The sequence below is a fragment of the Hevea brasiliensis genome, chromosome 3 (genome assembly GCF_030052815.1).
Source record: "Hevea brasiliensis isolate MT/VB/25A 57/8 chromosome 3, ASM3005281v1, whole genome shotgun sequence".
NCBI classification, from domain to species: Eukaryota; Viridiplantae; Streptophyta; class Magnoliopsida; order Malpighiales; family Euphorbiaceae; genus Hevea; species Hevea brasiliensis.
The window spans coordinates 41,672,363-41,686,920 of NC_079495.1; the positions used below are offsets into that span (position 1 = coordinate 41,672,363).

The 14,558-nt window shown below is 33.6% G+C and overlaps 1 protein-coding gene across 4 annotated transcripts; it reads left to right on the plus strand.

The window, feature by feature from the left end:
• Positions 1-207: 207 nt before the first annotated feature.
• LOC110666882 (uncharacterized) lies at positions 208-12,296 on the plus strand. Of its 4 annotated transcripts, none has more exons than XM_058143995.1 (19): positions 208-439; positions 2,124-2,294; positions 2,392-2,538; positions 2,929-3,019; positions 3,155-3,273; positions 3,771-3,961; positions 4,093-4,303; positions 5,020-5,260; positions 5,484-5,947; positions 6,533-6,629; positions 6,903-7,099; positions 7,263-7,609; positions 7,836-7,929; positions 8,024-8,242; positions 8,983-9,222; positions 10,203-10,412; positions 10,655-10,924; positions 11,066-11,269; positions 11,643-12,296. In XM_058143995.1, the coding sequence occupies exons 2-19, from the start codon at positions 2,163-2,165 to the stop codon at positions 11,805-11,807; spliced, it is 3,639 nt and encodes a 1,212-aa protein (XP_057999978.1). In that variant the 5' UTR covers positions 208-439; positions 2,124-2,162; the 3' UTR covers positions 11,808-12,296. The 4 variants fall into 4 exon arrangements, with proteins under 4 accessions (XP_057999978.1, XP_057999979.1, XP_021683226.1 ...); XM_058143996.1 differs by having other exon boundaries at positions 6,906-7,099; XM_021827534.2 differs by having other exon boundaries at positions 208-387.
• Positions 12,297-14,558: the final 2,262 nt, after the last annotated feature.

Below are 14,558 nucleotides of genomic sequence, written 5' to 3' on the forward strand. Positions count from 1 at the left end.
TAATCCTTTTTAAATTAATTAAATAAATTAAATATAAAAATATTATGGAAATATAAATTAATTAATAATTAAAAAATAATATATTTTATTCGAAAAATATTAAAAATTAAAACAATAAATTTAATTATAATTATATAATTATAAATACTGAAACTACGTAGTTTTGAATCAAAGGATAAACCTATTGCCTAATAAGTAATGATGCAGAGCCAAGGGCAACCCCCACTCTCTCTCATTCTAAGTCGGCAGACGAGATCTTCGGCCATTTTTGCTTCGGTCTCAGATTGTCGGACAAGGGCAGGTCGGCTTTCTTTCTCGTCGGACAAGCCCAAGCTGCCATTTTCTTCGCTGGCCGCTGCTCTTTCCTTCTCTTCAAACTTCTCTCAGGTCGGTCAGCTTTCTTCCTCCGGTGCCGCCCCCAGTTCTTCAACCAGTAAAGGTTTTTTTTTTTTTTTTTTTTTTTTTTTTTTTTTTTTAAAGTGTGTTTGTTCGATTTGTTGAGAGTTTTGTGTGTATATCTTTCACAGGTTTGGCTTTTTTTTTTTTCGATTTCTCGTTTTAATTTCAATGCTTACCAGTCTCGACTTCTAGGGTAGATTTTTATTTTGTGAATGTTAAGTTTGTTTGGTTGCTTAGAAACTGCTGGTGCATCAAGTTCCTTAACCTGTAATCCGATTTTGACTAGATTAGCTCATGAAGGAACAATTCTTTTTTCTTGGGTTATTGATTTTTAATGAAGAAAGATAACCAGCTCGATTGCGTTTAGTACTAAATAGCATAAATTATGATACTTTAGGGAAACATGTAGTTAAATTGCTTTTATTTTGCTTCTTATGATTATCAAGCATTTATTTGATAAGGGATCGTTGAATGTATTAGTTAATTATAGTGAAAAACATAATTTGGAATCCTAGGTGGGATTTTTATTTGAATTAGGACATTTTAAGAAACTAGGGTGTGATTGTTGTCTGTGTTTGAAATAATTTGATGCTATGGTAATGGATTTGCAGCTGTTTTAATTGAAAATATAAGTTTAATCATTGGAGTTACAGCAGCGTAGAAGGTGGTCAAATTATACTACATACTGACCTTATTTAATGCAGCAAGACTAATGACTTGTATGTGCTTGTTAATGCCCTCTTGAGCAAATGGCGGGAAATACCGTAAAAAACCAAAGACTGTCTTACAGTTACACCTTAGGAAAATACTTGGTAATTGTATAGGAATTAGTGTAGGTATGTCACCATTGATTTAAATGTGATTGATATTTTTGGATAATGAAATGAATGTACTATTTAGAAGTGGGAATGAACAGTGGAAAATGATGGTTTGATATCATATATGATGAGTTCTGTCTCTATATATTATTATTATTATTATTATTAACATGGTGACAGTATTGTTGTTTTAACTTATTACGTTATTATTATTTTTGCTAATTTGCCATGATATTTTATTTTTATTTTGCTAAAATTGATGTTTTGTGTGGTAAATATTGAAGGTTGCATGGATGCGAAAATCCAGCTTGTTTTCCTTGCTTAAAATTCAAGCTCTAATCAATAACTATCCAATAATTTTAGTGATTTAATCGTAGAATTTGTTATTTTATTGAACTATTTAAGTTTATTTGAATTATGATGTTGTAATTTGTATTATTTTAAAATTAGTTATAATGTGTTGTAAACTTTTTTTTTTCTTGTTATTTTGTATTATTAATGACTATGGACTCATGTAATGATGTATTCTTAAAAATAATTATGATTTAAAACTGGTATTATAAAAGTCAAGCTTGAGCTCAAGCTTATCGAGTTTGAATTTGTTTTAATAAATTTATCAAGTTTGATACAAGCGGAGTTTGAGCTCAAATCTTTAATATAATAAACAAACTTGAAATGACCCAAGCTCAAATTGAACTTGTATTTAACATATTTAATATGAATCGAGCTCAAGCTTTAATATCGAGCTTGAGCCGAGCTCAAGCCTGAAACATATACTTGCAAGTTGAGCTTGAACAAGCCAAAGCTCAGCTCAATTCGGCCCTGCACAATTACACCCCTAGCTATTTCCATGTACTTGTACTTTTTTTCTAATCACTCGCTTCTATTTTTATTTATTTATTTTAGGCTACACCAGGATTTTCCTCTCTTTGTTGAGCTGCTACCATGGTTATAGACAGTGGCAGCCAGGACCAGTCCCATAAGGCTCATCGGTCTCGTCAAGCAGGTCCAAAGAAGAAGGCGAAATCAGATAAGAAGAAGAAGCTCTCAACCGAGGAAAAGAAGCAAAACCCTAAGGTTGTTTCTTTTCTTTTTCTTTCCCATAATTTTCTTACACTACAAATTATAACAAGGGAAGAGTATGTTAATTAATTTTTATTTACGTATTGTTTAGGCATTTGCCTTTACTTCAACAGTGAAAGCTAAGCGTTTGCAGTCTCGAGCTGTAGAGAAGGAGCAGCGTAGACTTCATTTGCCGACTATTGATCGGGCTTATGGTGAACCACCTCCTTTTGTTGTTGTTGTGCATGGACCGCCCCAGGTATATGATTATAGTCTATAAACTGTGTGATTATAACTTTTAGTATAGAAACTATGCTAATTGATATATTAACTATTCTTAATCTTGTAGTCATAGCAATTGTAATGTTGGTTATGGTTTGTAAAGGAACAAAGCCTGTACAAGTCTTCTATTGTTGATTTTGATGTGATTGTTGTGAATTGTATAACTTCTGGTCTTTCTTTTTCTTTTTTTGAAGCAGTGTAGGGAAGGGAGGGAATGGTGGTTGATTTGAGATTAAAAAAGGCGTGGTTTTTGTTCCTGTTTCCAAAATCTCTGTTCATGTGAACAGTGATTTTAAGTATAGTTTTAGCATGTGTATAACATAATGTTATTGGATGATGCCATATTTGGTTCTACTTTTGGTGGCAGGTTGGCAAGTCTCTATTGATAAAATGTCTTGTAAAGCATTATACGAAGCAAAATTTACCTGAGGTTCGAGGACCAATTACCATTGTGTCAGGTTTTTTTTATTTTTTTTTATTTTTTTTATTTTTTATATCATCAATTGCTTGAGTGAAATTTGGAAGCGTTCTTCATCAGTAGTTTTGTTTGAAGCTTACCTTGTTTTGCTAACATGTGGAATATGAACATCTAGGTAAGCAAAGGCGGGTTCAGTTTGTTGAGTGCCCTAATGACATCAATGGCATGATTGATGCTGCAAAATATGCTGATCTAGCTTTGTTGTTGATAGATGGAAGCTATGGCTTTGAAATGGTGAGATATTTAGTCCATGATGTTTTCTTCTTGTAAATGTTTGATGCATTTGATGATGAAGATGTTTTCACGGTCAACTTAAGTTGTTAGCTTGAGTAAACAGATGAAACAGCATAGGTAGACACTAAAATCATACTAAAGTTTTTACAAAATCAACTCAACCTTTAAAATCTTGTTGTTCTTCCTTTACTTGGTAAACCTCTAGTTAATATTTTGATAAATCGACTTGTAGTTTACTTTACTGTTCCCAAAAAAGAAGACCATCATCAAGTCATCCATGTAATATAGTGGTTTGGATTTTTACTGTGTTTTGAGTCTGTGATTGTGCTTGCTTATGGTGTTCTGGTGGAGCTTCTCAGTTTCTGTCCATGTCTTTTGCTTATCATCTTGAGTTATGCTCCATTATGCATCATCTTGTGAAGGAGGTGAAGCATCATTTATTCATGACCTATTGAAAAGCAAGGATTTTGATTATGCATTTCTCTTTTCTGCTGCAGGAGACTTTTGAATTTCTTAATATTTTGCAAGTTCATGGATTCCCAAAGGTCATGGGAGTCCTTACTCACCTTGATAAATTCAAGGATGTGAAAAAACTTAAGAAAACAAAGCAGAGACTCAAGCATCGTTTCTGGACAGAAATATATGATGGGGCAAAATTGTTCTATTTGTCTGGTCTTATTCATGGGAAGTAAGTGTCTCCAGTGGTGCTCTGTTTTTTGGATCATGCAATACTTCTTTGTGAAAAATAACACCGTCTGAACTTGTTATTGTGAAGTTGATTATTCCCCATTTCTGATCTTTGTTCCTTTGAATGAACAGGTACTCTAAGCGAGAGATTCACAATCTTGCTCGCTTTATTTCTGTTATGAAGTTTCATCCGTTATCGTGGCGAACTGCTCACCCATATATTTTAGTAGATCGCTTTGAAGATGTGACTCCTTCTGAACGAGTGCATATGGACAATAAATGTGACAGGAATGTCACACTTTACGGTTATTTGCGGGGTTGTAATTTGAAAAAGGGGACTAAGGTATTTTCCTTTCCGCTATTTGTTTCAGAATTGCTGAATATGTTTAAAGTTTTAGGAGCTAAAGGTGAAAACAGTATTTAATTGAAATATAAGAGTGGTATATTTGTGTTCTTTTGGAGTTTTGATCATTGGCAAGACATTGAATCGAGAAGCTATAACACGTACTTATGACCTGAAAATTTCTATTTATAAACCGTTTTATATGTATAATCAAAATATGGATCAGTATATTCTGGAGGGAGAGCTGTGCATCTTTTCCTTTCCTTTATCTGAAGTTTATAATATGAAAAATAGATGCAATATGAGGCTGCATGTTGAAGATTGAATGGAAATTTTGAAGTTGTGACTTTCAGACTTTTAGGAAAAAAAATTGACTGACTGGATAAAATAATTACAACGAGTTGAGAAGCTTTTGGATTCATGAAGAATAATTCATGCTAGAGTGGATCGTGAAAAATTTTGATTATACTCTTGCATATCAGTGCATGCAGCTGAATTTCTGTTATCCAAGCTAAGGAGGCTAGTGAAGCAGGGATTAAGCTTTGAACTTTACTTTTGGATTAAATTAGTTCAATTGGGCAAAACAACTAATTCTGACTCATAGGAAAATGCTGAATTTCTTGTGTCATAAGTTCCATATATTGCTAAAATATGTTTTGTCTTTATTTTTCTCTTTAAGTTTCACATCATAATCTAATTAAAAACTTGCAAATCAGGTGCATATTGCTGGTGTTGGTGATTATAGTTTGGCTGGTATTACAGCTTTGGCTGACCCTTGTCCTTTACCATCAGCTGCGAAAAAGAAAGGATTGAGAGACAAGGAAAAACTGTTTTATGCTCCCATGTCTGGCCTTGGGGATCTGCTGTATGACAAGGATGCTGTGTACATAAACATAAATGACCACTTTGTTCAGTTCTCTAAAGTTGATGATGAAAATGGGGGAACAAAACGCAAAGGTTCACAACTTGTTACTATATTCTTGTCTTTTCTGTTTTGTTGGTTGAAGCTGTGTCAAATCATTTATTCAGTTGACACTTCTTTTACATTTTTCATTTTGACATACCTTAACTGTATCTCTTGCTCATTATTGTAGGGACATTTATCTTATTTATATTTACATGCAATCCTATCCTTTTGTTCCAAATTACACTTCCAAGAGAGTCTGCTTCTGTCTTGCAGGAAAGGAGCAAGATGTAGGTGAGGTTTTGGTGAAATCACTACAGAACACAAAATATTCAATTGATGAGAAATTGGAGAATAGCTTCATTACCCTTTTCAGCAGGAATCCTATTATTGCATCTGATACTCAGAATTATGTAAGTGATAGTTACGAGGAGCAGAGACGTGATATAGATCCTCTTAAGCAGAATGAGCTTGAGGATCAAATTGAACCAGGTGGGTCTAGAGAAGAAAGTGATACTGAAGATTCGGATGGTTCAGAGTCTTCTGATCACAATGAAGTGGCTCAAAGGGATGCCATGGTAAATGGGGAAGATGGAGTATCTGATGATGAGTGTGGTGGTGATGCATCAAATCATCAAGCTAATCTTAAAGACTGCTTGAAGGAACATGCTGAGTTTTATGGTGGAAGACTCCGGAGAAAAGCTATGTTTGGGGATGACATGGATGACAAGGATCTAGAGGTAACTATTGCTGTTACTTGTTACATTTCTAGGAAGAACTGTGATCTGACAGAGGATGGGCTAATAGGGTTTTTTGGTCTCTCACTGCATTTAAATGATTATCTTTGTTTTTGTGCAGCATCAATATTTATGGTTAATGGCATTAGTTTGCTTTGAAAAGATGGCCATTTTTCCAATAGCATGTCACACTGCTCTTTTGGGCTGTAGAATTACACAAACTGTACTGATTTTTTTTTTTCTTCTTTTGAGTTTTAGTAATCCAAGTTACTTTATTAGGCAAATTCCTTTCAAATGTCTGTACCTGTTTTTTTGGCTTGGTTTATATGTCTTCTGTATTAAAAGCTCATTTGTGATTTTGACTGTTTACTGTTGGAGAAGACCACCAAACATAGCTCAGTATTTGTTTTTTTAATTGAATAATCTGTTTAATTTTCTGACAATATCCCTCTTAGTAGATGCCTTAGGATAATTTATTCTTTTCTCTTTGGTTATTGACATATGCAATGTCTTGTTGCAACATAAGCTGTACAGATTGCTGAACCTTTTATTAATTTTTATCAAATGCTAATAATATCACCACTTTAGGAGTCTGATGACGAGAGTGAAGATGATGATGAGGATAATCAATCATATTCTGATTCAGATGTTTCGGAGGAAGATGGAGAGGATAATGGAACAGATGGTACCCTCTTTTTTTTATGTCCATTGTAATTTGTAGACATCATATTCCAGAATTATTTCTAGCTTTATATTAATAAATGTGCTGTGAGCTGCAGTTCTCAATTTGCTACAAACAGTTTATGATGGGTAATATAAATATTTATTAGAACTTCAAAGGCTTTCTGCTGAATTTGAAGAGATATTGATTATTGAAATGGCTGTCATTTGATGAACTGCTTTTTCCTCTTGAGAATTTCCTTAAATTTCTAATATCTTTTATTTAATTCTCTCTTAGAAGATGGCCTGGGCAATGTATCAAAGTGGAAAGAGTCATTGGTTGAAAGGACTGTCTCAAGAAAAAATATTAATCTCATGCAACTTGTGTATGGGACTTCTGCATCGACAACTGCCATAAATGAAAAGCGGGAGAGTATTGATGATGAGGAAAGTGATGGAGATGACTTCTTTAAGCTAAAAGGGGAAGGCAATAAGGTTTGAAACATTACTTGAGGCATAAGCATTCTTTATTATAAAATTTGCCACCTAATGAGGATGATTAGATATGTTTTCCCTTTTAACATTAATGAGGATGATTAGATATGTTTTCCCTTTTAACATTGATCAATATTTATGCTTCCTGGCTTATGTATTGCAGAAATTGAAAGAGGGATTGGATGGTACAGACATCAACACTGAGGACTGCTCCAAATTTACAAATTATGCGGATCTTAAAAATTGGAAAGAAGAAGAGATATATGAAAGTATTCGTGATCGTTTTGTCACTGGTGACTGGTCAAAAGCTGCCCAAAGAAATCAACCCTCCAAGGCAAACACTGAAGAAGATGATGTCTATGGTGACTTTGAAGATTTGGAAACAGGTGATAGATATGAGAGCCATCATAAAGATGAATCTGGCAGTCATCCTGTCAAGATGGAAGATGATCTTGCAGCAGAGGAGCGGAGACTTAAAAAGCTGGCACTTCGTGCTAAATTTGATGCTCAATATCCTCTTTTTTTTTTTCCTTCTTTTTTTTATTAAATATCTTTATACTACATAATTGCTGCAAAGATTTCACTGTGATTTTAAAGATAACTTTTCTTTTTCTTGCCCCTTTCTCTGCTTCTTTCTTTCAGTTAAATGTTAACAGTTCATTATCTATTGGTATCTTTCATCTTATTGTGCTATAGCAGTGGGAAATTGGTTTTTGTGACCTTAATTTTGATTTACGTATAATGGATCTGAGCCACCTGAGGAAGATGATGAGAAACAAGGAGCCCAGGTTCATCGTGAACAAGCCAATGAAAGTGGATTTTTCGACAAGGTGAGTTTTCTGGAACATCTTAGTGTCAAAATGCCCTTTTAATTAAGGTTTTAGGTGGTAACTTATGTGTGGTTATCTTGCTTGATTCTTCCAGTTGAAGGAGGAGATTGAACTCCGTAAAAAAAGGAATATTGCTGAACTCAATGACCTAGACGAGGAAACTCGATTAGACATTGAGGGCTTCCATACTGGGATGTATCTAAGATTAGAGGTTCATGATGTTCCTTTCGAGATGGTTGAACATTTTGATCCCTGCCATCCAATCCTGGTTGGAGGAATTGGTTTTGGTGAGGAAAATGTTGGATACATGCAGGTTAGAGAATACTAAATTCGTATTATTATTTTCTTAAAATCTTCTGGTACTTCAATCTGGATGTTATTTATCTCCCTACTTTCTGTTCTTTTATGTGATCATCATCACAACAATTGGGTGCTACATTTTGTGTTAGATACTTATTGTTTTTCCCCTCACTTAGTGCTTAATGCTTGTTAATGAAGGAAAGACCACCTCAGATGGTGTCCCTAGAAATTAGTTGAATCTGCCAATTTAGGAATTAAGCATCAATGGTTTAATTGCTCAAATTCCCGAAGCCCAAAATTTGATGTGTTACACAATAATGCTGCTTTTTATTTATTTATTTATTTATTTTGAGAACAATAACACTGAAATTTTAAAAAATAAAATTGATGTCAAAATTTCTATTCCTCATGTACATGGAAAGGAAAGGGGGGAAAATTCTGCAATAGGTAGGAAAAACCACATATGAAATGAAAACTAATCACCTACGCTGCTAAACAACTACCAGTTGGAATCAAACGAAATTTAATTTATTGAATCTGAAAGTTTGTGATATTCTCTTTCAGTTAAATTAACAGTCATGTTGATCTGCAACATATATAAAGTTGATGCTTGTTATTTAGTAAATGCAAGTTTCTTTTAACAGGAAAATTTTGGTTGTTTAGTTATATTTTGACATCATATCTTAATTTTGATGGTTGGTTTTCTAATTTTCCACACTTGGATGCCATAATATGCCTAATTCTTTCTTCTAGACAAGGTTAAAACGGCACAGATGGCACAGGAAGGTACTAAAGACTAGAGACCCTATAATTGTGTCTATTGGTTGGAGGCGTTACCAAACTACACCTGTCTATGCAATTGAAGATCAAAATGGAAGGCATCGCATGCTCAAGTACACTCCAGAACACATGCATTGTCTTGCCATGTTCTGGGGTCCTCTTGCCCCTCCCCACACCGGGGTGGTTGCTGTCCAGAATTTATCTAACATTCAGGTTACAATTTGTTTCCTTTTTTTTTATTTTATTTTTTTATTTTTATGGTGCATGCAAGTTTGCATGTTGAGAGGGCAGTTTATACTTTTTAATTGAATATTGGTTTTTCATGCGAGGATATGCTTGGTTTACAAGTAGAGCACATTAGGTTAGAGGATAGAAAGAAAAAAAAAGGGGTAGACTTAAATTGACTTGGAGGAGAGTAGTACAACATGACCTAGAAACATTACACATTTCTGAGGATTTAACCCAAAATCGTTTAGAGTGGAGAAAGTGAATTTATATAGCCGACCCCAAATTTTTGGGATAAAGGCTTAGTGGAGTTGAGTTGATATGCTTGGTTTACAAAGTTCTGAATATAATTGGTGTTTCAAGTTTGAAGAATGTTGGGTTACAATATTTTTAGGACTTTGCTTTGTAATGGGAGAATATGAGAGTGGGAACATCCCTCATCATTTATCTAGATCATACATTCTTCCTTCTTACAGGAGGCAAATATGAATGGAAAATGAGTTGCATGAAATAGATACGATAGATTGTTTGATGTAAAGTTGAAGGTGAAAATGTGAGAACTGGAAACAGTGTACAAACCCATGAATTTGTTGTAGTCACTGAAAATGTGATATGAAAAACCTTAACTATAACCTAGTTGGTGGAGAATACATGTTGCATTAAGATTTTCTTTTTCTTTGATGCTTCTCTATGCTGCAAATCTTAATTTTGTGGTCAATAGTGGTAAACATTATTGTTTGACATGTCTTAAGGATTTTCTCTTCAAGCTAAACGACTCTGTTAGAGAATAGACAACTCAAACTAATGGTGGTGGTATTTGCTGGCTGATTTCCAGACTTGTGCTTAATTTATATTTTCTGTTTGGACTTAAAATGCCCTGTATTTTTGTTTATTTTATTGGGTTATTTTTGGTTTCTTCTTTTTTACATTTTTCTTCACTCACATTATTGTTTTTGTTTGAATTTCAGGCAGCATTTCGAATAACTGCAACTGCAGTTGTACTCGAGTTCAATCATGCAGCAAAGATAATGAAGAAAGTCAAGCTAGTTGGTTATCCATGTAAGATATTCAAGAAGACTGCACTGATCACAAATATGTTTACTTCTGATCTTGAAGTAGCTCGGTTTGAAGGTGCTGCTATTCGAACTGTCAGTGGGATACGGGGGCAGGTGAAAAAGGTAAATAGGTTTCGTGGATCTTATATTCTGCAGTTATTTTCCTCATGCTGATGCTCATATCACCAGAATTGATGATATGTAGGTATTTATATTTTCAAAACAGAATATTCCTTGGTTTACCTTTGATAACATATTAACATGCATCTCTCAGACAGAATTCTTGTTCATAAGTGATGGTGTGAGTGTATTACTCTTTCCTATTATATGTTTAGGTAATTTCTGATTGATTTCAATATGCACAGGCTGCAAAAGATGAAATAGGTAATCAGCCCAGAAAGAAGGGAGGGGCACCAAGAGAGGGAATTGCCCGGTGCACCTTTGAGGACAGGATTTTGATGAGTGACATTGTTTTTCTGCGTGCATGGACTCAAGTTGAAGTTCCTCAGTTCTATAACCCATTGACTACTTCATTGCAACCTCGTGGTAAGACCTGGCAGGGAATGAAAACGGTGGCTGAATTAAGGAGGGAACACAATCTCCCTGTTCCTGCTAACAAGGATTCACAGTACAAGGTAATTTTTTTTATTTGCAGGTGGCAGTTATTATGGCTCGTAGTTATTTCCCCACATCTCTCTTTTTCCTTCAGATAAAGTGAGCAATTATTTGCCATTTGTGCTATTGTTTGGTAATTCTTTCTTTCTTTTTTCTGACAGCCTATTGAAAGAAAGCCAAAGAAGTTCAACCCATTGGTGATACCTAAGTCATTACAGGCAGCACTTCCATTTGAATCCAAACCAAAGGATATACCCAGTCAGAAACGGCCTCTTCTTGAAAATAGAAGAGCCGTTGTCATGGATTCTCGAGAGCGAAAACTTCATAGTCTTGTTCAACACCTTCAAAGGATCAGACATGAGAAGGTATGCACTAGGGATCAGAAGATCAAATATTTGATAGCTTGGGTTAAGTCCTTCGAAAGTGTTTGTTCTTTTCCATTAGAAATAATCATTCGCATGGTTGAAAATTACCAACTCTGATTGATCCCAGTTTTGAAGTGCAAACTTTGCCGACTTTTGCATCTCTATTGCTGGAAAATGATAGGGGTTGCAAATGATCAAATGTATATTTATGTGTATTTTTTATCTGGAAAAGAAAAATCTCTGATTTATACAGCTTCATTTATCATATGTTTTTTTGGATTATATTTTGTTGGCAACAATTGATGTGCCTGCTGCCAAAGTGCTGAGAAATTTTCAACTATCAACCACTAATGCCTTACATGTGGTTTTGCAGATGAAGAAGCGAAAGCTTAGGGAAGAGCAGAAGAGAAAAGAATACGAAGCAGAGAAAGCCAAGGACGAGCAATTGTCAAGAAAGCGCCAGAGAGAAGAACGGCGTGAGAGATATCGTGTGCAGGACAAATTGAAGAAAAAAATGCGCAGAAATTCAGAGGCCTAATGATAGCCGATTAGAATGGTTCGCTGAATCCCCCATTCATCTGGTATGAGGTGCACAGTTGATATCTCAAAATGACATTGCTGCAAGTTTGCAACGCTAGGCACTCTGACCATCTTGAATGGTAAGATCTTACTCCCAATAGCGCAAAGCCACCAACCATACATTGCTTCCATGAGGATTCACATCTCTTGTAATTTAGATCATCATCCAACATTTCTGAGCTATTGTCCATTTCTTTCAAGTACTGAAACTTCGTTTAGACTGAGGATATGAAGAGTGATTTGGTTCTGTTTAGGGTTTTCAAGTGTTGAATTGGGCTTTGAGCATCACACTTGAGCTGAGAGAAGTTGGTATTTTGGGCTACTTCATATTAAATTAATCAAAGTTTTGTAAGAGTTATATTCTAGTTAGTACTTGAAAACTCTGTATATTTATTTTAGAGGGGCAGTTAATTTTGTTTTAATTGAAACATTTTCATTGAAGCATAAACACATCTTCGACTCATTATAGCTAGTCACTCTATATAATGCCATGACGATTACCTTTCATTAAAAAATTCAAGTAATAATAATAATAATAATAATAATAATAATAATAATTAGTATGATGCCTTAATTATGGGGATTATTATTATTGTTGACGTTGTCGAGATTAGAGAGAGTTTACAAATCAGCAGGGATCTACAACAGGGCTTGTGTATTGTCTATTCATGGGAAACTCCAAAAGGTGGTGCATTAAGGGGTGACATTATTATTATTATTATTATTATTATTATTATTATTATTATTATTATTATCATCATCATCGTCGTCGTCGTCGTTGTTATCGTTGTTGTTGAGATTAGAGAGCCTACAGATCTGTAGACATCTACAACAGGGTTTGTGTACCGTCTATTCACGGTGAGATTTAAACACAAGATGTGGTCCATTAAGAATTGACATTATTATTATTATTATTATTATTATTATTATTATATCAAGAAAAATAAAGAAATTTCTTTATAAATTTTTAGATAAATAATTATAAAAATAAAATGAATTTGGAGGTAAATTAGTTTAGTACGTGGGTAAAATTAATTGGATTTGGAATGGATAGGGGTGTATAACTATTAGGTCAATAAATGAGTTGGAATATTGGTAAATTCAATTGTAAATAATCACTGCTATGCCTCGTGATACATATTAAGTTGGCACAATACACAGTAGGATAACTAAACAAGATAATTTTATTTATTATATTCTTCTAAACATAATTATTTTATTTCAAGAGAGAATTCAAATACCCAACTTTATTTACATATTCAAAAGTCTTTTATGTTGCTTTTGGTAAATATTATTTTCCTCAAATGCTAATAACATTTTCTGGAATTTTTCATAATACATTTTTATGAGATTTAGATTTAAGACATTACGAGAATCTTTTCAAGGAGAAAATTTCATGATTTATAAAAAGTAATTTTATTTTATGAATAATTACTGAATATTTGAGCTTGAAAATTTTTTCAAAAACTTCAAACACAAATGCATAATGTTTAATTACTTATATAAATCATATGTCAAATTAAATTTAATAATAATAATAATTTCAAATTAATCAACATACTATATAAAAAGAGCCTTAATGGTTTGTAACATTTTAATCTTTACTTTTAAGGAAAATTACTTGTAAGATAAACGAAAAAGCTATGGGCCTTCTTGTCCAATGAAAGTAAATAACAAATCAACTCAAATCAACTAAGCCTTTATCCCAAAAATTTGGGATCGGCTATATGGATTCGCTTTTTCCACTCTGAACGATTTTGGGTTAAATCCTTAGAAATGTGTAATGCTTCTAAGTCATGTTGTACTACTTTCCTCCAAGTCAATTTAGGTCTACTCCTTTTTTTCTTTCTATCCTCTAACCTAATGTGCTCTACTTGTCTAACTGGAACCTCCGTATGTCTACGCTTCACATGACCAAACCACCTCAATCTCCCTTCTCTCAACTTATCTTCAATTGGCACCACTCCTATCTTTTCTATAATACTTTCATTACGGACTTTATCTAGTCTAGTATGGCCACTCATCCACCTTAACATTCTCATCTCTGCAACTCTTATCTTATATGCATACGACTCTTTCAGTGCCCAACAATTTATTAAATTGATGGTTAATAAATTTATTATTAGAGTAATGTTATTTACTTAATGAAAGTAAATAACATTACTCTAATAATAAATTTATTAACCATCAATTTAATTATATACTTATTTTTTCAGATAATTTAAAAATTACTCTAATATAAGGTAAAATTTAATTAAATTCATATAAGTTTTAAAAAATTAATAGGTAGAATGTTCAATATATCCCCTTTACTTTTCTCCTATAAATTTCAATATTTTATCTATTAAAACTTTCAGTATTAAACATTAAACAAATATTGATATATATTAACGCATTTTGTTAATTAATGCATTCTTTTTATAAACAACAGTTATGAGTTTATAAATTATAGTTAATGTCACGACCCAACCTATGGGCCGGACCGGCACTAGGACCTGGGCCAGCTTAAAGCCCCCGAGGCCCGTAGTAAGCCTAAATATTCCTCAAATCCATAACCAGGCCCACAATTTAGACCCAATATGCATATAAGATAATTTAAATTAAACTGTTATAATTTTATTTTGGGCCAACTTAGCCCAGAACTTTTCAGAAAACTAAAATCAGGGGAGCCCAGCTCAACCCTATTACCTCATTTATAACCATTTAAAAC

Excerpts from the sequence above, each read along its gene's own strand:
- LOC110666882 (XM_058143995.1), top strand. The coding sequence starts at position 2,163 with ATGGTTATAGACAGTGGCAGCCAGGACCAGTCCCATAAGGCTCATCGG. Across the intron at positions 3,020-3,154 it reads ACCAATTACCATTGTGTCAG|GTAAGCAAAGGCGGGTTCAG; the intron begins GTTTTTTTTATT and ends ATGAACATCTAG. Across the intron at positions 8,243-8,982 it reads AAAATGTTGGATACATGCAG|ACAAGGTTAAAACGGCACAG; the intron begins GTTAGAGAATAC and ends TCTTTCTTCTAG.